At 44.2% G+C, this 25,535-nt stretch overlaps 1 protein-coding gene across 3 annotated transcripts in view; it reads left to right on the top strand.

Annotated features, from left to right (window-relative positions):
- Nucleotides 1–25,535, top strand: part of HIVEP3 (HIVEP zinc finger 3) — a 272,631-nt gene that overhangs the window by 197,178 nt on the left and 49,918 nt on the right. For all 3 annotated transcript variants that reach the window (XM_075047703.1, XM_075047702.1, XM_075047704.1), the window contains 3 exons: nt 1,997–2,061; nt 7,019–12,679; nt 16,790–16,935. In XM_075047703.1, coding sequence (XP_074903804.1) covers nt 7,562–12,679; nt 16,790–16,935 — 5,264 coding nt within the window. In that variant the 5' untranslated portion in view covers nt 1,997–2,061; nt 7,019–7,561. The remainder of the gene's footprint in view (nt 1–1,996; nt 2,062–7,018; nt 12,680–16,789; nt 16,936–25,535) is intronic.

Genomic DNA, 25,535 nt, shown 5'->3' on the forward strand with positions numbered 1-25,535 from the left:
GGCAGGAGGGTCAAGTCTTGCATTTCATCACCATGTGCTTCACAGTGACTCAGGGAGCACCTCTTCTCTTATGGATGCTGCGTTCATAACACAGCATGGAGGCACCATCTGATTTCAGATACCAACAGGATTTAAGTGGTTTGAGTTGTTGTTTGAGACTTGGCTGGATTTTAGGAGGCATGGCCTCAAGGGAGGTGGAATTTCATCCCTCTTCCCAGCCAAATGAGTGCTCCTTGTGCCAGGGTTTGCGGTGGCTGCAAGGTTCAAATGGAGTTTATGACACTTCACCAACTTGTTTCCACTTTGAGCTTGGGAGGAGACAGGGCTGCATTCAGGCACTGCAGTGCCATCCATCCGCTGCTTTGTTCTTCCTGACCTTACAACTTCTGGGAGTCTGGGTGGCAAAATTGGAATGAAAACCTAAGTGGTGAAAAAATTACCTTTTTCTTATGGCTGTGGTTGGGCATGCTCAGGTGAGAGGAGACTGCTTGCCAAAGTGTTTAGTTTCCAAACTCATTCTTCTTTAGATGTTTCTATGTCCCTATCTGCCTGGTCGGAATTGATGTCTGTGTACAGAGGTGCACGTGTCCATTGGGATGTCCTGGCACATGCCCAGGGGTTCTGCTGTCGGGAGAAGTGGGCTGGTGAGGTGGTTTCCCACTCAACCTCATCTTTACACAGCTGGTATTGGCACAAGGGAATGGCACTGGGGCTTGCAGCACTGTGTTTTCAGGGGAAGGAAAAGAATGGGGAGGTAGAGGCCTGATTAGCATGATGAGGTCTGTGGTAGCAGGAGGTTGGAGCGATAAGGAAGGTGCAGTCCAGAACTGGACACAATATGATAAAAAGGCAAGGTGGCAGCAAGCTGGGGTCGAAGGCAGGTTGAAGAAGGTGGCAGGAGTGAAGCTCAAAACTTTGGGAATATTTGGGCACGTGAGCCGTAACGTCAGAGATTTTCCTGCAGCAGCCAGTTGTGGAAGGAGTTACGGTCTCTGAACATGAAGCCCCTTGAAGCTTTCACAAATTTGTCACAAAGCCTGAGAGACCTTAAACTGCTTATGAAAACCAGGGTTTCTGTGCAATCAGAACTGTGTTCTGGAGGTGCTTTAGTAAGCAGTAGGTGCTGCCACCCTTTGTTCCTTCAGTGGTTCAGAAATGCTGTGACCATGTAGGAAGGGAATAGAGAGGCGTTTAGTCCTGATTGCATTATTCTCTGAGCTGAGCTCTGGTGGCAGGTTCAAACCCCTCTGCTGCAGAGTGGTTTGCACAGGTGCCACTGGACACAGGATTTGTGATGGGGACATCAGCTTGGAGAAACTATACATTCTCCTGTGGAATTGCAGTGCTTGTTGTCTGTGAAAGAAGTGTCTTTTTGCATATAAAGTATAGTCAGAGCACGGTCCGTACTCAGGGTCATTTTTTAAAGTAGATCTTAATTTGGAATGTTGTGTTCCCTTATCTAAACCTGACTCATGTGCAGATCAATTCAGCTGTGTTAGGAGCTTTGTGGAAGGTAAGTATGGAGGAACTGAATGGTTTACTTAAAACTAAAGGTCGTCTAAATGCAAAACTCGGGACTAAATACGAGCTTTGGAGGAAGGACTGCTGCACCTGCGTGCTGATCTGAATACTCAGTATCTGAGCAGACGTGAAATCCATGCTAGGGTGTGGAGCTTTTGTCTTGTGTGCGCTGCATCTGCCCGTGGCTGACACCAGCCAGGCTGTGGTTTCCCTTGCAGCTTCATCCAGGAGGAGGAATACCCCATGGCAGCGTGTTTTCTACGAGCGTGCACGTCACCATCAGGGTAAATGTGCTGAAGGAGGTGAATGCAGTCACCAAGGGCTTCTCCAGCTGTTGGGACTGAGTTTGTGTACTGTTTCGGTTACCAAGCAATCCTCTCCATCAGGGCACCTGATGCAAGTCCTGCGTGCTCACTGCTGAGATGGCATTTTAATAAACGCGCATTATGATTCCAATGTGCTGTTTCTTTTACAGACTGAATTAAATCGTGGGCAAACAAAAGAGAGACACCGTCAAAATTACAGACTACCAAATCCACTGTAAGTAATCTTTGTTTTTTCCCTAGTGACTTATCCTGGATGTGTGCATTGCCCTTTTCAGTGGCCTCAACCTGGGGACAGGACTTGCTTTTCTGTTTGTCTGGTTTACTTTGCTTTTTCTTCAATATATTTGAGAAAATTTTGCCTGGCAAGTCCTCCCAGTGCTGCAGTAGAATTTTATATTACTGAGTCTAGTTACAAGAGGTAATGACAGGAGATCTACTACTGCTGCCCGCTGTTTGCATTGTAAATCGCTCTCCGTCATAAATCAGTTTAAATGTCTAAGGTGGCATCTGCCCTTTTGTTCAAAGCTACAGTTGGGTTCTAGTTGCAAAGACCATGATCTCCAGGTAGCAGAATGCCCTACCACCCTGTGCTTTGCCCATCACCTTATCTGCTTTTATAAAGCATGGACATGCAGGTTTTTTGCAAGAACGGAGGAACGTTGTGGGCTACTGAAAACAGGGATCTGTTTTCCCACAGATGTGTCTCTTCAGACTGATTCATCTGTAGACTGTAAAGGGGTAAATGCTGAATGTGGCTTTTCTGTAGACAGGACATTTTAGTGGCTGCCAGTAAGAAGGGAGCTGTACCTGTCCCTCAGAGGAGCAGAAGTAGGAACTTGTGCTTTGCCTAGTTCACTCACTTTCACAAAACTTGTAAGATTTTAAAATATATTTAACATATGTCAAATATGTTGGTCATTGGTTAAATTTGGTTAAAATTGGCCAAATGGCTGAAAAGCTATCACAAGGAATAAACAGGCGGATTTTCTACTAGCACACCAGGCATTCTCACATAAGCCTGGCATCCTTAAAAACAGGCTAAAATTTGGTGTATAGAAGAAAATGCTGTTGTGGTTGGAATAGTATAGAAAAGGCAGAGTTGTAATAGCTTCCCACTCATCACACTGGATCTCAATCTGGCTGGGACAGGACCAAACAGCAGAGAAAATCCTTTCATCTGCTTAAATATTGCAAACAGCAGAGTTTTGCCACCAACGGGGTTTTAAGGATCCACTGTAACGAGATGTTTCAGTGTCCTGGAAACAAAAGACAAGAGACAGAAAGCCAAGCACTGCAGTTTTCCACATGTCACTTGAAAGGAATGAATTCTGGAGGCCAACCACAACGTAGAGAAAGGCCTGATGCCTTCAAATGTCTTTTGAGCGATGTTCCCACCTGGAGCTCAGGTGTCATGTGCAACCTGCAGCATTTCTCTTCCCACTTATGGGGGGTCTCAATCCCAAATCCAATGGTAAAGAGCTTGTTTGGGTACATGGCTGCATGTATGTGGTGATAATCCCAGGCACAAAGGGGCCAACCTAAGGCTTGACACTGGTTCCTCAAACCCTTTAGGAAGACTTAGATGAAGTTTAGGATTGGGAGAGACTGTGCCTGGGCCTCTTTGCAGGAATTCATTTCAGCTGTAATAAGGTAATTCAAAATACCAACAGTTGTGATTTTCTAAAAGAACATTTCTAAGCATTTTATCTCAGGCTTTAGGGTAAAATTCTGGTCCCATTAAAATCAGAAGGAATTCTATCATTGATTTCTTTCATCAGGGTGGCAGCCTTTGTTTCCGTCATTGCAAATAAAACAGGCATTTCTGTTCATGTTCGCTCCATTGCATTTCAAGTAAAACCCTAAGAAATTATGTTTGAATAGAAATAATAGCTGGAATCCCCAGTTTTAGTGCCTGTACTTTGGATTTGGCCACAGACATGCAATGTTAGCATCTGGAAACCATGTGCCATAAAATCCATGTGACTTTTTTCTTAAAGAGTTGCTGATGTTGTGCCAATGCCATGCACTGCCTTGCTGTGCGTTAGCTGCTGTTGTGCTGTTCTACAGAGAACACAGTGCAGAATACATGCTAAGTGAAAGTGATAAGCAAAAATAGTAGAGGCATAACACATGACAAAGAAGAAGCTACTTGGGTCATGAGGAGGAGGAGATGAAAGTAAAAGCAAAAGATGTGCCTTTTCTGAGGAAAAAGGGGAGAATTGGGAAAGTGGAATGAATATTAAAAGGCTGAAGTCTGAAGATAGATTTTGAGTGAGGTAAAGAGAATAGAAACTGGAAGGAAAATGAGGAAGATAAAACAAGAGTTGGTTTTCCCACCCGCGTTAGTCCCATTGCATTTCCAGAAGGAGCCAGTCGGAAGCTGTCTGTGTGCAGAGGAGCTCTGTGGAGGGCTGACTCGTGCCAGGCCCCTTGTCTCTGCCAGCTGGAGGGATGCATCAGGCAAAAGAGAGAGGAGCAGGAACAAGATCTCTTATCTGATGTAATGCAGTGAGATGCTCCTTAGCTACTCTAGGTTGTATCTGAGCTGGGCAGAATAGTGTTAGGCATCTGCAGCCAGCTTTTTGGGAGCTCTCATTCCCTTCCTCTACCATGCCTCCAAGTTCATAGGGGAGAAACCCTCCTACAATTTTTAGCTGGGTGGACTTCATTTTTTCTGCCACTTTATTTTGCACTGTTGAATTTTCCTTGTGAGAGGTATCAGTCTGGAGTAACTGCATCCAGCTAGAAGGATTATCTTTTGCCATTGCCATTCCAGGGGTCATTTCCAGTAATGGAAAAAATATGTAGAAAGTAGCCTGAATTGCCCCAGAATGGCTGTGCTCACTGCTGTAGGCAGCAGGTGTGCTTGTTTGTTGACCAATTCTTTAAATGTTAACTTTTCTGCAGAGCTTCTAACAAAATCAGCTGGGGCCCATGTGTTCATCAGAGGAGGCTGAGGATGGTCTGAACATTTGGGATGATACTGAATCATCTCAGGAAGCTTCCTCACAACCCTAATTATTATACACTTAGTAGTGGATATGGAGCCTATAGGAGAAGACACAGTATTAAAATGTTTTTCAGGCATTCTTGAGTTGGCAGTTCTTAAATGTGAGTGCTTGAGTTTGTGGGAGGCAGTGTTCACTTTGCGCTTGCTGAAAAAGTCTCTGCTTAAATCCACTTTACCAAATTAATATGCTCTGTGTGTCATGAGTGGGGCAAAGAACAGCATCTTGGGCAAAAATCAACATGATAAATCAGCTCCACAATTGTCTTTGATCTTGAGTAAGTTCTGTGCTATAAGTACAGTGGTCTAAGTCTAGCCCAGACCACGGTCAGTGTTAGTCAGCATCAAGGAGCCAGCACTCTCTAAAAAGGGGGTTCAAAATGTAAGGAATTACTCTCATAGCAATGAGCCCATAAACATGAGGCACCATTCTTAACAAGTTGGGACAAGTGTAGGTGCTCTGCAGGTCCTGGGAAGATGTGAAGCTCATGCTGGAGGGGAGCAGAACCTATATTTGCGGAAAAGGAAGGTGAAGTTTAAAGATAGGACTGATTTTCTGTATATTTACCTAAAATGTGGGTGTCACAGGTGGCCAAGTAAGCCACTAATCCAGTCAATAAGAGATGACGTCTCAGAGCAAATAATCTCACTGAACTGAGACCTTAATGTGGGATGCATTGCCCTCGCTGGGTCCCTCATTGGTGCCTGCCTCTCTTAGTGATAGTATAGGGAGTCATGTCTAAGGACTTGAACTCTGACTTGTGGCCATCTAAGGTTAGGTGAAATCAATCCTATCCAAAGAATAGACAGTTTTTAACCACTTTGTAAAGTCTAGTTGGTCATGATGTGTCCTAGGGTGTTATCATATCTTCAGACTCTGCTAAATTAAACTAAGTTACCTTACACTCCATGTCTCTCTTTTCTCATTGAATGTGGAGAGTCCACAGGGTTGTAGGAATGAATAAGGAGTGGGTAATCCTTGGAGGACTTCATGTTGAACACAACCAACCTCTTCTGCTGGTTCTTCACTGTTGCTCCTCAACATGAAGTCAGGCCATTGTGCACCTAAAATCTCAGTCCCCTGTGCTTCCCTGTTTTGCCGGGTTTACACTTCAGCCCCAGCCATGCACCCTCCCCCTGCATGGGGCAAGATCAAAGCAGCAGGGCTTTGAGCAATTTCCCATAATTAAACCAACGCAATTCTGTCATAGCAAGGCACTGCACCCTAAGGCTAATAGCTTCGTAAAGAAGGAAGCTAGTTCTTTTCTCATTGTAAATTATATGTATCAATTTGCTTCACTTAAAAGCACCATCTTTATTTTCCTTAGGAGTATTCCACCCATTTTCTATTCCATCTCTTGGTGATGCTGTCTTATTTCAGTGGAATCGGAGTATTTCCTCCCCAAGTGTCTCATTAATAGCTGTATTTGCTGACAAGGGTGGTAGGTTTAATAGAGCCTCCCATTCAAATTCATTGTAAGAAGGGTTCCCCTTTACAGACAGCCAATTTCGACATCCCGCCTGTATGAAATACATGCATGCTTTAGAAGTTGGATTTGCACCATTGTTTGGTAACAAAAGGCAGGAAATTAAAGAGGCAACATTTCAGTAAAAGAGTGTGTGTGCTTTCTCTTTACCTGCTATTCTTGTAAATGACACTGAAGATTACTGCAAGCTTAAGAGCGGATTTTATACAGAAAAGATTTGCTTTTTATTTGTCAGTGAATGTATGTGCTGCATTAGGCAGTGCTTTGTATTTAGTCAGCTTTACTGTGTAGTCTGTTTGGAAGGGAAATATAATTATAAAAATTGTAAAACCATAAAAGTTTGCAGGAGATTAGAAGGAATTCAAGTTTGAAACCATTTCATACATTTTTCAAAACTGTCTGTGTTTCAGGTTACTGTCTTTTGTCACTGCTACAGAGCCAGGTTATGTGTGCATTAAACTGAGCATGAGTCCCTGAGGTTTGACTTAGTACAATTTATATTTAGATTACCATTAAAAGTAATGTCTCGTGAATGGTAGACATTCAGTCAGTTATTCTGAATTACTTTTGTGCAAAATATTTACTGTTATTCTCTATAGGAATAGCAGCATTTAATTACTTAAATACAAATGCTAAAGTAATTTTTTCTGTTTGTTTTCTTTCGGATGTAATTACAGAAATGTGGGAAATACTTTTCCAAGGCTTTTGAACTCAAAAGTGGAACAGAAGGAAGACACAGGGGGACATACACCGTTCAGTGTTATTTTCCTTGCACAGGAAAAAAAGATCATTATGAGATGAGCACTAAAGTCTCAAGTTTTCAAAGGTTTGCATAACAAACAAGAGACACATTGTGGGTTGCATCTTGACTTTGAAGGCTTGCCACTGTCAACTGAAATAAAATGGCAAGGTTTAAAGCCTTAACCAAGTTCACAAGGAAAATATTTGGACTAAAAGTTTTGGAAAGTTTTCTCTCTTTGAAGTAGTTTGTCATGTGTTACCAATGTGAACTTTATTGACCTTGAAACATTTTTTTTTTTGAATCAAATAGCAACTAGTGACACTTTAGTAAAATCTTAAATCAACAACCATCTCCTGGCGGCTCCAGCTTCATAGCAAATGCAGGCAAAACAGGGAATCTACAGAAGAGACCTTTATTATTCGTAAATGAAGCCTGCCAAAACCTTCCCAAAATAGCATTCAAAGACCCTTTTAAGGTCATGGATCCTGAACAAAGCCAGAAGAGCACAAAAAAAGCTGAGGAAAGTCCAAGAAAGAGGCTTCCCAAAGGAGAGGCTTTCCAAGCCAGTATTTCGTCCACAGCTACGTACCAGGGCAGCTCTGCTTCTTCGCAAGGAACCCCTCTCCGAGATATCATATCGCAGCAGCACTTTTCTGGTTCTTTGTCGATTCCAAGAGAGGAGTCTCAGGAGAAGACTGGACATCAGAAGCAACCTAAGCCTTCCTCTTTTGAACATCCTCCCCACGTTTCGCAGCTTCAGCAGCACGCACTGTCACCAGCATTTATGTCTCCTGGGAAACCAGAGCATGTCCTTGAAGGTCCCACGTGGCAGCTAGTTGATCCAGTAAGACCAGGTCCCTCTGGCTCCTTTTCATCACCTGGGCTTCATTCTCACCACAGCCAGCTCTTACCTTCCCATTCACCAATCATTCCTGGAGAGGACATGCCGTCCGTTCAAAAGGTCTATATCCCTCGCCCTTCACAGGTTTCCTTAAAACAAGCTGAGGAAGTGCACAAGAAGGAAAAGAAACCTCAGAAGCCAGGCAAATATATTTGCCAGTACTGCAGCAGGCCTTGTGCGAAGCCAAGTGTGCTCCAAAAACATATCAGGTCACACACGGGTGAGAGGCCATACCCTTGCATTCCATGTGGCTTTTCTTTTAAGACTAAGAGCAATTTGTATAAACATAGGAAATCTCATGCTCATCGAATAAAAGCTGGACTGGCCTCAGGGATCGGAGCAGAGATGTATCCATCAAGCTTGGAAATGGAAAGAATTGGCGGGGAGGACTTTGAAGAGCCAACAGAAGGAGAAAGCACAGATTCTGAGGAGGAGACGGGTGCGATGTCAGGCCATTCGGTAGAGCTCTCACCCAGGCAGAAGCACACCCTGTTGTCCAGTAGTTTGCTGAGTGGAGGGAGCCAAGGCTCCAGCCACGACCGGTGTTCATTGTCTCATTCCAGTATGTCTCAGTCTCTTGAGGACAGCACCCAGTTTGTGGAGCCATCGTCAGACCATGCTCTGAGCCATAAATCTGAAGATACCCATACTATAAAGCAGAAGCTTGCACTCCGCTTAAGCGAACGGAAGAAGGTCATAGATGAGCAAGCTTTCCTGAGCCCTGGGAGCAAAGGGAGTACTGAGTCGGGCTACTTCTCAAGATCAGAAAGTGCAGAGCAGCAGATCAGCCCACCAAATACTAATGCAAAATCTTATGCAGAAATTATTTTTGGGAAATGTGGTAGAATTGGGCAAAGGACTGCAGCATTAGCTGCAAACACAACCCAGGGGTTTCCGCACCTGTCTACTGAAGAGAAACCTAGTATGGTACCATTATCTGTGCCTAGAACACAGGTTATTGAACACATCACTAAGCTAATTACAATTAATGAAGCTGTTGTAGATACCAGTGAAATAGATAGTGTTAAGCCTAGAAGAAGCTCTTTATCTAGACGTAGCAGCATTGAATCTCCAAAGTCTGGTGTATATAGAGAACCATTTCAGTTTGATATCAAGTCTGGTTCCAGTAGCCAGTTGGATGCATCAAAAGTGTTGACATCCCACAGTGAAAAAATTAAGCCCGAACAATCATTGTTGTCACTTCAGCAATCCCACAGTGCCACAGAGACAGTGCCTCTCCTAAGAAGCCACTCAATGCCTTCTGCTGCATGCACTATAAGCTCCCCACACACCTTTCGAGGTAGCTATTCATTTGATGATCACATCATGGAGCCTGAAGTCTTAAGCCGCAGTCAAGCGTTTTCTTCCCATCCTCGCATGCTAAAACGACAACCAGCTATTGAGCTACCTTTGGGCGTAGAATACGTCTCGGAGGAGGTTAGCTCTGCGAATAAAGAAACTGTTTCCAAACCTCCTGAGGAGCCTGAAACCAAGGAAAGCGATCTTACCAAAAAGTCACGGAAGGGTCCGAAAGTTAAAGGGTTCATGTACGAGTGTAACGTATGTGGTGCTCGGTATAAGAAAAGGGACAATTATGAAGCCCATAAGAAATACTACTGTTCAGAACTGCAGCTCTCAAAGCCTCGTTCTTCCACTTCCCATACCTCTTCAGAGACTGAGAAAAGTGTTGCGGATCCTGACACGTGGCCCCAGATGATGCATTACAAGCTAGGGAGCAGTTTGGAGCTCACCCCGCTCCGAAAAAGACGAAAGGAAAAGAGTCTTGGTGATGATGAGGAGCCTCCAGCTTTCGAGTTGTCTGACACTCCCTCCTCCAGTACTGGGCCAGGGACTCAGTTTGCAAACCCAGCATCATCTGATGTCACTTTAAACCTAACCCGTGAATCCATTAAGTCACCAGCAGATCCGGGTAAATCTGCACCTTCTGATGTCAGTGCCAGCTTTCATTCCAGGAATACCAAACCAGCTTCGAGTGCAGAGGGCAAAGAGAGAAGAACAACCTCAAAGGAGATCTCCGTCATCCAGCATACGAGCTCCTTTGAGAAGTCTGACTCTATCGAGCAAGTGAGCAGCTTGGAAGGAGAAGACAAACCCTTGTCACAGTACTCATCTCAGCCGACACCCCAGCACAGCCGACCGCCTCACTCCCTGCAGCCCAAGCTGGTACGCCAGCCCAACATCCAGGTCCCAGAGATTCTGGTCACAGAAGAGCCTGACAGACCAGAAACGGAGCCAGAGCCTCCTCCGAAAGAGCCAGAGAAAACAGAGGAATTTCAATGGCCGCAGAGGAGTCAGACCCTTTCTCAGCTCCCTGCAGAGAAACTCCCACCAAAAAAGAAGAGGCTGCGGCTGGCAGAAATGGCTCAGTCCTCTGGAGAGTCCAGTTTTGAATCAGTCTCTCTCACCCGAAGCCCAAGTCAGGAAAGCAGCATATCCCACGGCTCCAGCCACTCTGTCTCGTTTGATCGTGAAGATCACAGCAAGTCAGAGTCAACTAGCCAGCCCTCTGAATCCCACCCAAAGCCTCCTGGCGTTGGCTCACATATGTTGATGGTACCAAGCCACCATCATCATTCCAGGGAAATGAGGAGATCTGCTTCTGAGCAGACACCGAATGTGTCCCATCCTTCCCAGATGTCAGAGACCCGCAGTAAATCATTTGACTACGGGAGCTTGTCATCCACTCCTGCCTCAACCCCCGGCCCCTCAGCCTCCTCAGCTCCACAGGAGAGAAGAAAATGCTTTCTAGTTAGGCAGGCATCCCTCACTAGACACCCAGAGCATGAACCAGACTCAGCCCCAACAGGCCGGCCAGAGACAGAAGATCCAATTCCTTCTTCAAGTAAATCTCCTTCAACAAGTTTGCCCCATCAGCCTTCATCTTCATCCCCTTTGCCCTCTCATGGTACTTACCCAAGTGAAAAGAGTCAGCCAAAAGACAGCCCTCAGCCAGCATATACCCAGCCATACACAGAAGCTCTGCAAGTGTTTCATCATCCTGTACCACAGCTAACGCTGCATGAAAAGCAGTTCATGTCCCCACAAGTTTCTATCTTTCCCTACCAGCATCTCCTGCCACAGCCAGGGCAGTCTGCAGAGCTCTTTGCTGCACACACTATGTCCGACATCCTCTCTGCTCAGTTCACCATGCCTCAGATTCCTCCTTCCATATTTCAGACCCCACCACTGCCTCTCCCGCAAACTCTCATCCACCCAGGCCCACTTCATATCGCTCCTCCGTTAATGTCTCACCCTGCCGAGGTGCCGTTCAGGCAGCATACTTCATTCCTGCCAGTGCATTACCCTGGCTCCTCACCGATCCCCTCAGCCTTTTTTCTGCCTCTTCAGTCTCAGTTTGCTCTCCAGTTGCCAGGTGAATCTGGTGGACATTTACCACAGATCAAATCCAGTTTATTCCCAGCAGCAGGAACCTCCAGTCTTTCCCCATGCACAGAATATAGCTTGGACAGTAGGTTGCACCCTCTGACCTGCACAAGTCCTTCAGTGTCTGTATCCACATCTCAGCTCGTTGTTCCTACGCGGTCAGACCCAATGGTGTCACTTGTTGTCCCTGTTCGCATACAGACAAATATGCCGTCCTATGGGAGTGCGATGTACACAACGCTTTCCCAGATTCTGGTCACTCAATCCCAGTGCAGTTCCTCTTCTATTGTTCTCCCGAAGTTTGATGATCGCCAGCCAAAGGGTACCCTGGTCTGTAGCGCTGATGTTCATGGTCTAGGTTTTGATCTGGCACAGATGATCACAGAGGATCAAAGAAACCTTTTCCAGAGCCCGTATCTGAGAGTGCCCTTACCCTTACCAGAACGAAAAGCCTATATGCCACTCACCTCCCCATCAGACAGTGTCCTTGGACTGGAAGGAGGCCCATCAACAGTTGGTGGAAGCAAAAGGATGCTCTCTCCAGCTGGTAGTTTGGAGCTTACAATGGAAACACAACAGCAGAAGAGAGTGAAAGAGGAGGAAGTGTCTGAAGCGGAAGAGAAGTTGGAAGTGGTGAAGCCACCCAGTGCAACAGAGGAAGGGAAAAAGCAGGATAAATCTCACTTTCTTACAGAAAGCCAAGGCAGGGTCGAGGTTGAAACACCACCTAGTTTGTCCTTAGAGCAGTCAGAGCCAAAGGAAATCCCAAGTACTTTGCAGCAAGCTGTGTCCCATTCAGGTTCTCCAAGTTTTGAGGCACTGGAAGAGTATAAGCAGCCAGCTGGCAAGCAGTTCCTCAGCAAGGCACCTTTGCAACCTGTGAAGAAAGAAGACTCCAAAGAACTGGTGGAGCAGTCTCCACCAAACCCTCCAAGCCCTGCACCTCTGTCTGAGGTCACTCATAGTGCAATGAAGTCTCGAGAAGGTACAGATACAAAGAAGGTACTTCAGTTCCCCAGTCTCCACACAACCACTAATGTCAGTTGGTGCTATTTAAACTACATAAAGCCAAATCATATCCAGCAAGTTGATCGACGGTCTTCAGTGTATGCCAGCTGGTGTATTAGCTTGTATAATCCTAACCTTCCAGGTATATCCACTAAAGCAGCCCTGTCCCTCCTGAGGTCCAAGCAGAAAGTGAGCAAGGAAACCTACACCATGGCTACTGCTCCACGTCCAGAGGCAGGCAGGCTTGTCCCGTCCAGCTCCAGGAAGCCAAAAATGACAGAGGTAATGCAATCCTATATATTTCTCCTCATCCATTTGGATACATGGGAAGAGGGGGATGAGGGATGGGGAATTGCTATTCTTAGTTTAATAGGAGTTTATTCATCCCTCTCTGTTTGGTAAGCACTTGTTCTCAGTGAAACTTTTAGAATGAAGAAGCTAAAACCCAGTGTAATAAAAAAAAAAAAAAAAAAAAGGCAAGCCTGCTCCAAGGCAATGTGCCATATTTCTGTTCTCCAGTTTCTACTTGCCTTGTAATCAAAAGAGCATGTAGGAGTCACCACCGCACCATGAACTGCCACTGCTCGAGCACAAAGGATTAGACTTGATTTGCATTTGTCTTGATATTTCAAATAGCTTTACAACTTTTTTTTTTTTTTTATAAATGCTGTTATAATTCCATACTTTTTGCATGTTATAAATGAAAAAGGATTACCTTGGGGAAATGGGATTCTGTCTGGTTGTGCATCTACTGATCTCACATTAATGAACATGGAGAGGCATGCTTAAAAGTATTTAAAAATATTAAAGGGAGATTTGCAAGTGTATTTAGGCCCCCAAAGAAGCGTAAAGGCATGCAGTGACATTTATAAAAGTGCCTCACTAGGTTAGACATGGAGTCTTGTTAATACACCCCTGTCATTTGGTCCATTTAGTTAATGTCCTTAGCTGTCTGCCGGCTTTTCCAGGTATCTAAGGATATTTTATACCTGGTCTTTAGAGTTAAGGGGAGCAAGGCAAACAGCTTCACAGGGGCAGAGCTCACCAAAGGCATCAGCTATATGGGCACAGAAGTCTTTGAGACACTTCTGGTAGCTGCCTAGTGTTACGTATCTCATTCTGAGACCAGACTTTTCCCCCCTTGGTTAATGCTGAACCATACAGATCCCTTTAATCCAGATCATGTTCATGTAGATTAGCAAACAGAATTGCTTTAAAGATTTTGCAATTTGATATTCATCTCAAGTCAATTTATATTGATGGATTATTCATTTTATTTCTGTATCATGAAATGAACTCTGAATATTAAATTTATCATAATCGCTGCTGCAGCTGCTGCTTATAAATATGTCTTAAAATACACAGTAGAGTCACTTTGATTCAATAAATCTTTATTTCTATTCAGCATTTCCATCATTCTTCTGCAGAAATCCAAAAGACAGAATTTCTAGGGACATAGGGGCAGATAATTACCTGTGCAGTGCAATAACCACACTAATGCTTGATATTTATGCACTCTTTTTCAAAGGATTTTATCTGAATGGTGTTGTACCATCCTTGATTTCATTCTCTAATAGAAGTGCCTGTGCTCCTCTGAGCTTTGCTCTTTGACATGGTGCTAAAATGCACACCAAGTGTGTGTTTCAGAAATATAAGACCCTCATACCCTGAAGTTAAAGGTTAAGCTCTAGACAGGAATTGTTCAGCCCTTAGTCATCAAAATACATATTTCACTGCATGCATTTGCTCAGAAGACTCAAAAACCTTTTAGACCAACCCCTATAAGCTGACTGGTGGTGAAAGCTAAGGGTTTTCATGGTACAGTTTGCAAAAGTAAGAGTTTGTCCTGCCAAATTCACCTAGAAAATGGTGTAACCTAAATCTAATAATAATACCTGCTGCTTAAAGGAGTACGGTTTGCGGAAATTATGTTAATTTCAACAGAGATAAATTGATCTCATGCCAAGCAGAGAAATAATTTTTGATTAGATGATCAGTGGGAGTGAAATCCTCAGTTTAGTTTTTAAAATACATATGACTGGCACAGATTAGGAAGTAGTGTTGCTGGTTACTCAGGAAGATGCGATTAACAGGAGCTGTGTAGCAGTAGCATCAATCAGAGGTTGAAAGTTCAACCTTCAGTTAACTCTGCTCTAGCTATTTCCCTTAAATATTTTCTTCTTTATGTAACTGTAAGTTGTCAGTCAACACAACCGAAAATGTAAAACAGCTCTAATATTTTGTACAATTATGCATGCAGCAAGCTACCAGCAAGCAGTAGTACTGTATATACTGTCTACGTACTTGGCGTGGTTTTTAAATTACCAGTGGGATTTACTGAGCAGATCAATTCTGAAGTGACTGTAGGCTCCACCGTGCATGTAGGGATGGCTAATTACACTGTATCGGGCTTGCACACTTTGTAAATTAAACGAGATTGTAAAAGGGGATAGTAGTAACTGTGTGATTTTGGCTCATTCTGGTGCCTTTCATCTGTCTATGTTTTGTGCTTCAAAAGTTGCAATAAATAAACCTCATGCTACATCTAGAAAGTCAATTGTTTTGTATTCCTCAGTAAATAAGGAAATGAACTGGAAGGTTATCACTAGCATTGTTATGAGCGTGTAGCTCATATCAGGAGGTGAAGTCATTAACAGCCAAGGTTTAATTTTTGAAGGTGCTCAGTGTGTCTCCTACCACTGATTTCTCTGAACACAGACATCTCCATGTCCAGCGACACCAGCTCGAGACCGTTTCTGTTGTTAAATTGTTAAAATGGTTCCTGGCACTGTTCTGTCCTGGGCTGATAGCCCTCTCCCAAGCAATTCCTGGGCACGTTTAGGGAAATAGGACAGGACAAGGACCGTTCTCAGGAGGCATCTAGGAACAGTATGTGGGTCTGATGGTGTGGACATGGGCTAATCTGCACAAGCCAGCCCCAAGGGCAAAGAGCAGTCCCAGGTGCATTTAATGCTCTAAGCTGTGCTCCTGAAATTACTAGACAAATTTGAAATGTTTGACCTCAGTTTTGCAAAGCTACTTTTTAGTGAGTCCATCCCTCCTCCTGCTCAGCATCTGATGGTAGTACCAGCAGTGTGCTGCTGTGGAGGCTGGGTTATATCCCACTGAATTTTGCATGTCTCAGTTTGAGCTAGTCACTCTTTGGCTTTCTGTATAACCATGGGAGACAAAGAGGCACCTCTTGGGTGATTCATCCCCCCTTAAGATAAGTGTCTAAGGTAGGGCAGATGAATCACCCTTGAGAGCTGCCACTCTTTCCAGCAACTGTAAAGAGTCAAGGGTGACCAGCTCTGCTTTAGACTTCTGCCAGTTCATTGGCTACGTTCAGGCCAAAATCCCTCTAATAACCCTGGTCTCTCAAACACCTTCAGTATGTTTCCATAAATTATATATAAAGCAAGGATATGGGTAATTCAATTGAGCTTCAAAGATATTCTTGAACTTGTGTAAAAAGTAGCCTGGATGAAAGGCAATCTGCTTTACTGTTTCAGAGCTTTGGAGACCCCTGTTATTTGTACTGTTATGTTGTAGGAGGGCAAGATCCCAGGAATTCATTCTGGATGTAGAAAGCTCCCCTTGCATCGTACAGAGCTAGAGAGGCAGCTGTAATATTTAGGTCCATATATTATAACAGATAACTTTAAACATGCTAGATGAGATGTCAGTGCATGACTTTAACCTTGGTCTAAACAAGGGGTGGCAAGTTTAACAATGAAAAAGCAAATTTTACCCTGGGAACATCTGGGGAGGTTGAGGATTATTTTCTCCCATTGGTTTTGTGGCTTTCTCTGTACTGCACCCCTGGCAACAGGGTTTCGGTGAAAGGAAATCACCCGAGAGCTTTGACTGTCAAGTGATTTATATCAAGTTTAGATGGCTAAAGTCCAAATTTGTGTGAATGTGTGTGTATGTTGGGGAAACCCAAAGATTGAGGTTAAATATATGAATTCTACAGATGCCTCCACTCTAGACCTTTGTAGATGTATATGTCAGAGAGAGGATTATCCAAGGACAGAGCAGTGGATTTGGGAACAGAGACCCATGGCTCCATCACATGCTCAGGGTGACCCCGGCCAAGACACTTCTCTTTATGCCTCAGTTTTCCAGTTGGCAAGAGCTGGATAATATTGAGCCGCCATATGCAGGGGGTGATATAAAAACCTGTAAGCGGTCACAGTAAATATAACATAACCAGCAGGGCTCAAATCCAGAGGCCCTGTTTGATAAGAGGATGTCCTAATCACTGCACTTAGCTGTCAGGAGCAGCATGTGCGGTAGATTGCTGGCTCTTTCTGAGGCTGTTTGGTCTGTGTCTGTCTTAGAGTGATTTTGTATGTAATCATTGATTGTTTTGCTCTTTTGGGGAGATAGGTTCATTTGCCTTCGCTCCTTTCTAATGAAGGTCGAAAAGATATAACTAGAGCTGAGAAAGAAGAAGATAAAAGAGGAAAATCAGAAGAAGAGGCTCTTGTAACCAAACGAGGGGAGCCAGTCAGGATCAAGATCTTTGAAGGAGGGTAAGTGTCTCATTTTATTTCTCTTTTTGTCACAGTTGTATAGGAGTTACTGGTAACAATGATGGCAAGTCAGTGAAGGTGCCACGTGGAGGTGAGCAGAAGGCCAGTTATAGCTGGATTTCAACTTACTTTCTACAGCCACTGTACAAACCTGGCCCTTGAGATCAGCAGATACTCCGGACTGCATTAATTTTCTTTTTTTGAGTTGTCTTTAAGTTAGCAAGCACCTCGATCTCTTTTCTGAGTGGGTGGTTGAGCGAAGACGGCTGAAGAGCACAAATACATCTTGTAGCTGTTTCTGATGTGACAGAGGTGTACTCCATATCTTCTAAACCTTTCCAGAGCCTTCTCCTGAAAATGATGTTCCTAATGGTTTTTACCATTATCAGGAGGATCTGGGGAGATCTTTTCTGATGCCTGGGTTTTGGGTGGGAGAGAAAAGAAGGATAATCGTTTATGTGATTTTAATCCCACCCACCCAAAGTAGCTCAAACCAGAATGGATGCAAGATCTAAATTTCATCTTAATTCTCGGCTCCAGGTAATTCAGAGTACTCTTCAGTAATTCAGCACCAGTCTAATGCTACTGTTTATCTTTTTTAAAAAAAAAAACAATCAGCTAATAAGTAGCATGTCTGTGGGATACAATTAAAGATCATCCTTCCTGTGTTGCAGAGGGGGCCAAAGAGATGTAAGAAATCCCTTGCAGGATTCATCAGTTCTGCTCTTGCCATTGGGTGGTCTTGTTTTTTGTGTGTTAGAAAAAGGGTTTAATTAGTCAGTGGTTGTGGTTTTCTGCTGTTACCAGTTGAAGTTTGCTTTTATTTAAAAATATTTCATTAGCTGATGATCAAACTAGCTAACCAAAAGAGTAAAATAGTGCTTTGGGAAAGGAAACCTGCTTGTTTGTTCAGGAGAACTCACCTCTCACCCAGACACAGGCACTATGTGCCCAGCTCAGGTTTAGATAGATGGCGGCAGTGAACGGTGAATGCAAAGAGCTAAAGTAGTGGCAACCTCTAATGGTTATGACCTGAAGTGATTTAGGGAGGGAGCCAGGGAATGGCAAGAAACCAACAGACTGAGAATTACGATGGGTTCGGTATGTTGCCATCACCCTCCTGTAGCAGATAGGACCCATGGCACTAACTGATCTCCAGGGTTTGTTGCTTTAAAGCCCATGAGAAGCCTCCATTCCCCTCAACTGCATCATCCCAGAGCTGCAGCCATTTCAGGGGGACTCTTGGACTCCTTCCTAGATGTGATTAAAGAGGCTCAATGTTAACATAAATGAAAATCACCCTGTCCCTTGCGGAGCAGCTCTGCAGAGGTTTTTTGGGGAGAGATGTGGTGGTGCTTGGTGCTGGCTGCTCCCCAACTGCCCCCACCGAGATGAGATGCATCTCCATGTCCCTGCGCTCATGCGGGGAGGCTGTCTGTGTCCCCGAGCCTAGCACAACGGATGCGGAGTCACATTTTCTAAACGACAGACACAAAATAAAGCAACTTCTCCAACATGTTCTGTGTAAGCCAGCATCAGGGAATGTATTAGTCATCCTGAACGTATGTTATGTTTTATTTTAAAGTTCCTGTAGCACTGACTTAAGGCAGCCGTCCTTCTGGATGTGAGACAGAATATAGTAGCTGTTTAATGCCAAGCACAGGCACTAATGTAACACACCAGGGCGCAGAAATAAATTTTATATCTAAATTACATGGCAATACGCACTGCTAAGAGGTCAGGCAGGACAGGCTGTTCTCCTGAGGTGCTTGGTGCATACCTGGTGGTCTGTGCCTAGTTCCCGCAAGGTTTCTGATGTCGAACGTTGAGCCTCAGTGGCTTGTGTCTGTGAGGATATTTTCTTGCAGTGAAGAAACAAGCCTGCAGATGAATCCACAGGGTGCCTAGTGCTTTGTGCAAGATACTAAATGGATCAGACCCCTTTCCTGGCCTTCTCTTGAAAATGTTTTACAAAAAGTGCATCTATTCTCAAGACATTATTTCACTGTCTTTTTTTTTCCCATAAAAATTTCCTCCTTGTCTCATTTTTCCCTTTATTTATTGGTTTCACATGGTCTGCTGCTGGCTAGACCCATCCTTCCGGTGGGTGCAGTTGGTTTCAAATTTTTTGGAGCCATCCCATGCTTTGTTGCCTCAACCAAGGAGGGAGATTATAGAGAAATTCAAGTGTTCCTACAAAAGGTGAACTTGCTGCAGCTCTTTTAGCTCCTTCTTCATCTCAGTTTTTGTATCTTTAGGGCTCTTGCCTTTCTCACTGCCATTTTCAACACTTGCTTTTCCCTCTGTACATTCTTCTGGCTTCCCCAATCCCATATCTACCTTTCCCCCATTGCTACATTGCTTACAGCACTGCCAGGACCAGCTCTGCTACTTTCCCTGCTGCTGTCCAGCCTGCTGACTAGAATCGTATTTCCTGGCTTTCAGAGAAAACCAGAGAAGCCAGATTCCATACTTTCATCATACCCACTGCCCGTTTTTAAGTAATGAACTGATGAACCCCCCAGAGGCTGTCGGAGTGTGCAGGGCAGCTTGGCTTCCCTTGCAAAGTCTCTCTCACTTGAAGATGTCTCCTCTTTAGCTATGAAAGTGGATGGTTGCTTTGGTTGTGTTTACCCACTGGGAAGTGTTTTGGAAACAGCAACTTGCCGATTCCTTGAGCCTTGAGGTACATTCATACCTGGGTTTAGGATCAAGACTCAGTAATGCCATGCATGGGGTGTGCTCGGGCTCGCTTTCTTCCCTCATCACTCTTTCCATAAAGGATGTCAGTTGTCTCCTGTGGTGCCATCTCAGGATGTGGAGTAGTGGCCACTGGGTCTGTCAAGAGGACCTGGGTGGTGGAGCTGTTCAGCTCCTGTTGAGTTACCCAGCCATTTCAGCATCTACCTCCCCTGGCCTCCTCTGAAGTAGAGGACCTGTAGTCCCTTTGTATTGTGTCTCGGGTTTCTTGGGGACCGCAGGAGGGGCGTGTGTGGTTTTGCCTTGACTTTTCCAGAGTTAACTGTAGATGGGATACACAGAGTTTTCTGTTGAGCTCCTGTTTAAAGAACAAATTCCTCTTAGGCAGCAAGTCTTAGGATCACTCCATATGTAATTTCAGCAGTGGCTTTTTACCTGCAGTCCCGACATTTTGTAAGACTGGATATACCTCCATTGCAACCACCATTCAACCCCTGCCCCACGAGCATACTCCATGCACTTGACTGCAAAGGAGGTGGGAGTCATTTAACATCCCACGCACAGGCTGGACGCTGCACAGTCTTGTTAGATTGTGTTTGGGAGAACCATGCCATTAAGCAGCCAGGTCAATGTTTGTACTCCTGAAGAAGCTAATAAAAATATCCATTGGACTTGTCCTGAGGGATATTATGGTGGTTTTGAGCAGTGAAACTGATCTTTGAAGGTCAAGCTGGCCAGCATTGCTTCAGGAGAAGTGCTGTGATTCCTTGGTGGCTCTGTGTCACCTTCATCAATCCGCTCTGGTACTTTGGAGGCACTGGGCCCATTTTGAAATCTTACATCATGAAACTGTAGATTGGTATCGACCTGATTTGAGAGTGAGGTTTGTGATGGTATCGTGGTCTTGTCAGGGAAATGTTGCCTGTTTACTGTGCATTAGCATTACCATGATGAAATCTGATAGTAATGGGGTAGTTACAGTCAATATATGTTCTTCTATTTCATAGCCAAACTCTCTGTGCTTTTATGGGGCCCATCAGTTAGCTTATTGCACTAGTTGATTGCAACTAGTATGGAAAGCAATATCAAGATATAGAAGGTTAAAGACCACTAACCTTAACTGACATCCCCAAACCAGTGTCATGTAAAATGAAAACTATGTCAAAAGGAAGGCTCTCTTTGGAAAACTGTTCCATTTTTTTCCCTCTTTAGGGAAAAACCTTTATGGGTGCAACCTAATGGTTGCAGACATGAGGATCCTTGCATTCACACCTTAAAAAATACCTCCCCTTCACACCATCCCATGTGTACAAATCCACACATGACCAAGAAGAACCTATGGTGATGTAATGTAGTATATGTTTTAAGAGAGATGCTCATAGTGCTCTTGTGACCCAGGCTACTCTAGTCATCGGTTTGGTCTGACTCAGATATGAATCCAAGTCCTTCACTCTTTGCCCTCACCAATAAGTAACAGAGAGTTGCAGGTTCACAAGCCATGGGATCTTCTGAAATGGCGTCCTGAACCCCAACCTTAAATCCCTGCTCCCTTGAGCCTGGGCGAAGCCTCTTCTGCCTAGTACAGTACAAATAACTGGGGGTTTGTATGAAGTTTGACCATTGCATTCCCTAGAGAGCCCCAGAGCTGGTGGGGTAGAGGCTGCTGTGTTGCACTGCTCTTTGTCTCCATGCTGTGGGGCTGCTTAAGGAATTTTAGGCAGGCAGGAAGACGATGGAGCTGTACGTTTGCCTCACTTAGCCTGTCTAGCAAGAGACTTTCCTCTGGGTTGAAGGAAAATGGAGAAAGCTTGGGACTGTTTTATCAGACTTGAACAGGACTGCTAATTAGTGGATGCATAAGGAAAAAAAAAATTTTTGAGGTTCCCATTAGCTGTATGCAAGCCTCCCTTCCCCCAGCTCTCTTCCCAGTTCTTACTGTTGTGGACTCACTGGGATCTGTGGTCGGCTTTTGGTCGGCTTTTCCGGGGTGATCTCACTCCACTTCTATGACCGGCCACAGAAACTGCAGCTCCCACCACCCGCTGACACACACCTAATGGAAAATCCCTGGCACAGCAATGCGAGAGTTTTATTACCCTAGAGAAAGCCTCTCTGTTAAACAAGCAAAGTTTCTCAGCATGTAACTCCAAACCCCTGCATCAGACCTGGTTCGTTCAGGGGATTTCCTTTGCTGCTTAGATGAGTTCTAAGAATTCACCATGTTTATTTTGAAAGGAGTCATTTATCCCAAAGACACTAACTTGAGCACACACATTAGCAGCGAAGGAGGAATCTGAGCAAGCTCTTATCTGTAGCACATCCAGCTGCCGTCGTGCACCAGTGTGAGCTAATGACTGATACTCCTTCATCTACCTGCAAACTGCTTGAATCCTGGAGGTGAACTCACTTTACAGCCCCAGGGCAGTGCGTCAAATAGGTATACATCTCTGCAAAGCAGGGCTGGTGTTAAATAGTAATATTTTACTCTATACCCTGTTCCTAGATATAAGCAAAGAATTCCTGTAATTTGCATTTTTAAGTGAAAGGGATTTTCCTGAGACTGTCCACTTTGCACGGGAGGGAGAAATTGGTGTTAAAACTTTTCCATTAGGGCTAGTGGTGCCACACTGACCACTTGACATTAATTTGAGCATCTTGTGGGGTTTGGTTGCTGGATTTTCCCTGTCTTGAGAAGTGCTGAACAGGCATTGCTGTGCTCCATTTGGGCAGCCTTTTGGCTGCACAGCCCTTGTGAAAATCTGGTTCTGCATGTGTCAAGCTGCTCTCTGAAACATGATTTTAAAGTCTCAAGCATCAGCTTGTACACAGGTGTTTGTCCTGCTTCTGTAAAGGACCTTTAAAAAAAAAAAAAAGTATTTCTTATATGTGGAATTTTTTGTTTGTTTTTCAGATAGGACTTTACAACAAATGGAGAGGAGAGCTTTCATGCCACTGGCTTTGAGGCTACCAGGGACAGTCCTATTGCCTAGGCAGATCTGAAAATTATTAACCAGCTTGTGTTGGGGATGCTAGGAAAAGGGAAGAGCATACCCTGGTTTTGTTAAAGCTCATATGAAAAAAGGCATGTCGTGTTAGATGCTGGCAGCTCTCCAGGAATCCCCACCAAAGTGGCTGGTCTCCATTTCCATCTAAGAGGTTGGCTTTCTGGTGGTCCATACCCACAGAGTTTGGGTAAAGCCCGAAGGGTCACGACGCTCACGCTCGCCAGGATCTGTCCTCATGGGTACTGGGGCTGCACCCAGGCACCCTGCTCCATATGGGGGGAGGGACAGGCCTCATTTCTCATGCCCGTTAAAAGAACATAAGGTCTCTTTTGAGCACCATACGTTTACACTCTCTTTTTTTTTCATAGCACAAGCAAAACACATTTTCTGCTTAAAAAGATAACAATCCAAAGGAGACAAGACACAGGGTGGCAATTTAAGGAAGGACAGGTTTGTGAATTTTACCAATGCTGACAAGATGAAAGGAGGAATTGTTTGAAGAGACAGGTTTGCAGGCAGTGAGAAAGGCTGCTTGAAAGATACTTTCCGGAATAGCAGCAGAGGAAAATAGCAGCTAGAGAAAAAATATTTTCAAAATGAAAGGAATATGTGCTTTTTGCTTTGAAAAGCATTGCATACTTACATTAAAATATATTTAAAAGCTAATCTGAAGAAAAGGATCGATTTGACTTGAAGCAAATGCTTTTTTCTCCCTATAATATATCTTAATGAAAATTTGGATTTTTTTTTTCTTTTTAATTTTGTGTTTAATTAAAAAAAATATTTTCCCCTGGTGACTCAAGGAGTAGCCAAACTGAAAAATCAGTTCTTTTCAGTGGTCTGTTCAGGAAATCTTTTCTTGGATTGGGAGCAGCAAGGTAGACGGCAGGAAACAGCACGTGGAAGAGGAGGAAAGTAAGAAGCTTGCAGGTAGAGTCAGTGCAGAGAGCAGCAAAGCAAAGGTGTAACGTGCTTGACTCTGACTTTGGACACCTCAGCCTATCTGCTTGCTTTGAGCCACTGCTGAGATGTGTTAGATAAGAGCCGGTGTGTCTGGAAGAGCTGACAGATTTCCTTTCAGAGGGAAAGAGTGGGACGGCTCTGTAACAGCGCCAGTTCCCAAACCTGCCACTCAGCAGATGGTGCTGCGTGCCAAGAGCTCTTGTATAAGTAACCTTGTATAATATAGAAGTAACCTTGGGTTATTAACTTTAAAACAGGTTATTAATTTCTGTTGGGAGCAGCTTCTGGTTGTATAACCACTACTGATGCTTCATGCAAGATCCCAAATGTTGTATCTTCGGGACAGAGCTCAAGGCTTGAAGCACTTTATATTTTCCTTGCTTTTATGAAAGTACATGCAACCTGTGAGTTGATACCTTCCCTGAACATTTCTCAAGGGTCTGTGCAATGTGTATCAGCATCATTCACATTCAGTCTACTCTTTGCTACCTCCTTTTGTTTCGTCTTATGGATGCGGCTACAAAAAAACCCATTAAATCCTGCATACGTTTCAGTCAACTAAGCATGGACCCATTCTCAGTTATCACCCTAGGCCTGATACAGCTGGATGAAAAAATATTTGCAACACATGGACCTCTGTGCTCTTCATGCTTTGGGTGCAGTGATGACTGGCTGTGCCTGCATCACCTCCACCTTGGCTCCAAAATGCAGGATGTCCCCATGTGCCTGCAGCTCGGAGCTTTCCTTTAATACCAGCTGTGTTTTTGCTGAGCAGTTCCTGAACATACTGTTCCTTGGCCTCCTGAGCACATCCCAGAGACAGCGAATGGTGGTGATTAGAGCACAGAAGTGTGACTTGGGGATGGTGGACTCATGACTCACTGTGACTCTTGGATAAGTCATTCTCCTCTCTATGCTTCAATTTCCTTGTTTGTGAGGAGGGACATACAAACTCACCTACTGCTAAGCTTGATTATATTATGCCTTTAAAATGTCTTAATATTGCTCAGTGGGAATTGTTAATGTTTCCTGTCCTGAATATCTCATCACTTCACTTGACAAATTGGGTTCACTCTGCAGCTTATTCCTATTTTCCCAGGAAATTTGACAAACACAGAAGGATTTAGTCGAGGTTGTTGTCTGGTTTTTGTTATTATTTTTCCTAAATTATTTTTGCCTGTACAGCCAGCCCACTTTCTTGACACGTCCTGCTGGCAGGCGCTCATAATGCAGCTTGATGCTAATTTCCCACAGCCAATTATTAAAAAATATTAACTCCAGTTTCCCATCTGACCTTGTGTGGGATGCTCAACTTTCTGCAGGGATTTCTTTCCTAAGTAAAGATCCCTGTAAGGATCCAGCCAGCCCGCCTGTGGGGTTCCCCAGTGTGACATGGTTACAGTGGGACAAAGGCTATGTGTGGTCCTTGGGTGGAGAATGGTACTCTTCCTGAGCTCAGCATTCCCAGGAGGGTTTTCCCAGCCTCTTATTCCACTCACCATGACTTTTGTCTTCTCTGTGTTACACAAAGACAAGGATTCCCATTTGCTTTCAGTTCAAATAATAAAAAATACAGACTTAATAAACAGTATCAAGCAAGAAAATGTCTTTGATGCCTTACACAGGTGCTTGGGTACCTGGCTAGGGCAAACCTGCCTTGCTATCATTGTGCTGTATCTTATTTGGGGAATGACGAGTGCTCCAGCGGCCAGGCTTGTCAGTCTACCTTTGCAGCACTAAATGTATTAAAAAGCTACTAATAATTGCATTTGTTCTAGCAACTACTTTGCTTATAAAACCTTGTAGATCCAAGGATCAGTCCAGGTACATAAAGAGAGGCAGCCCCTGTTTTGCAAGAGAACCATCAAGCAAGTGGGTTCCTAGGGTAGGACAGAGCACAATTTTCCTTCCTTCTTCAGTGGAAAGATGAGT

Source organism: Buteo buteo, chromosome 16, assembly GCF_964188355.1.
Source record: "Buteo buteo chromosome 16, bButBut1.hap1.1, whole genome shotgun sequence".
In the NCBI taxonomy this organism is placed as follows: Eukaryota; Metazoa; Chordata; class Aves; order Accipitriformes; family Accipitridae; genus Buteo; species Buteo buteo.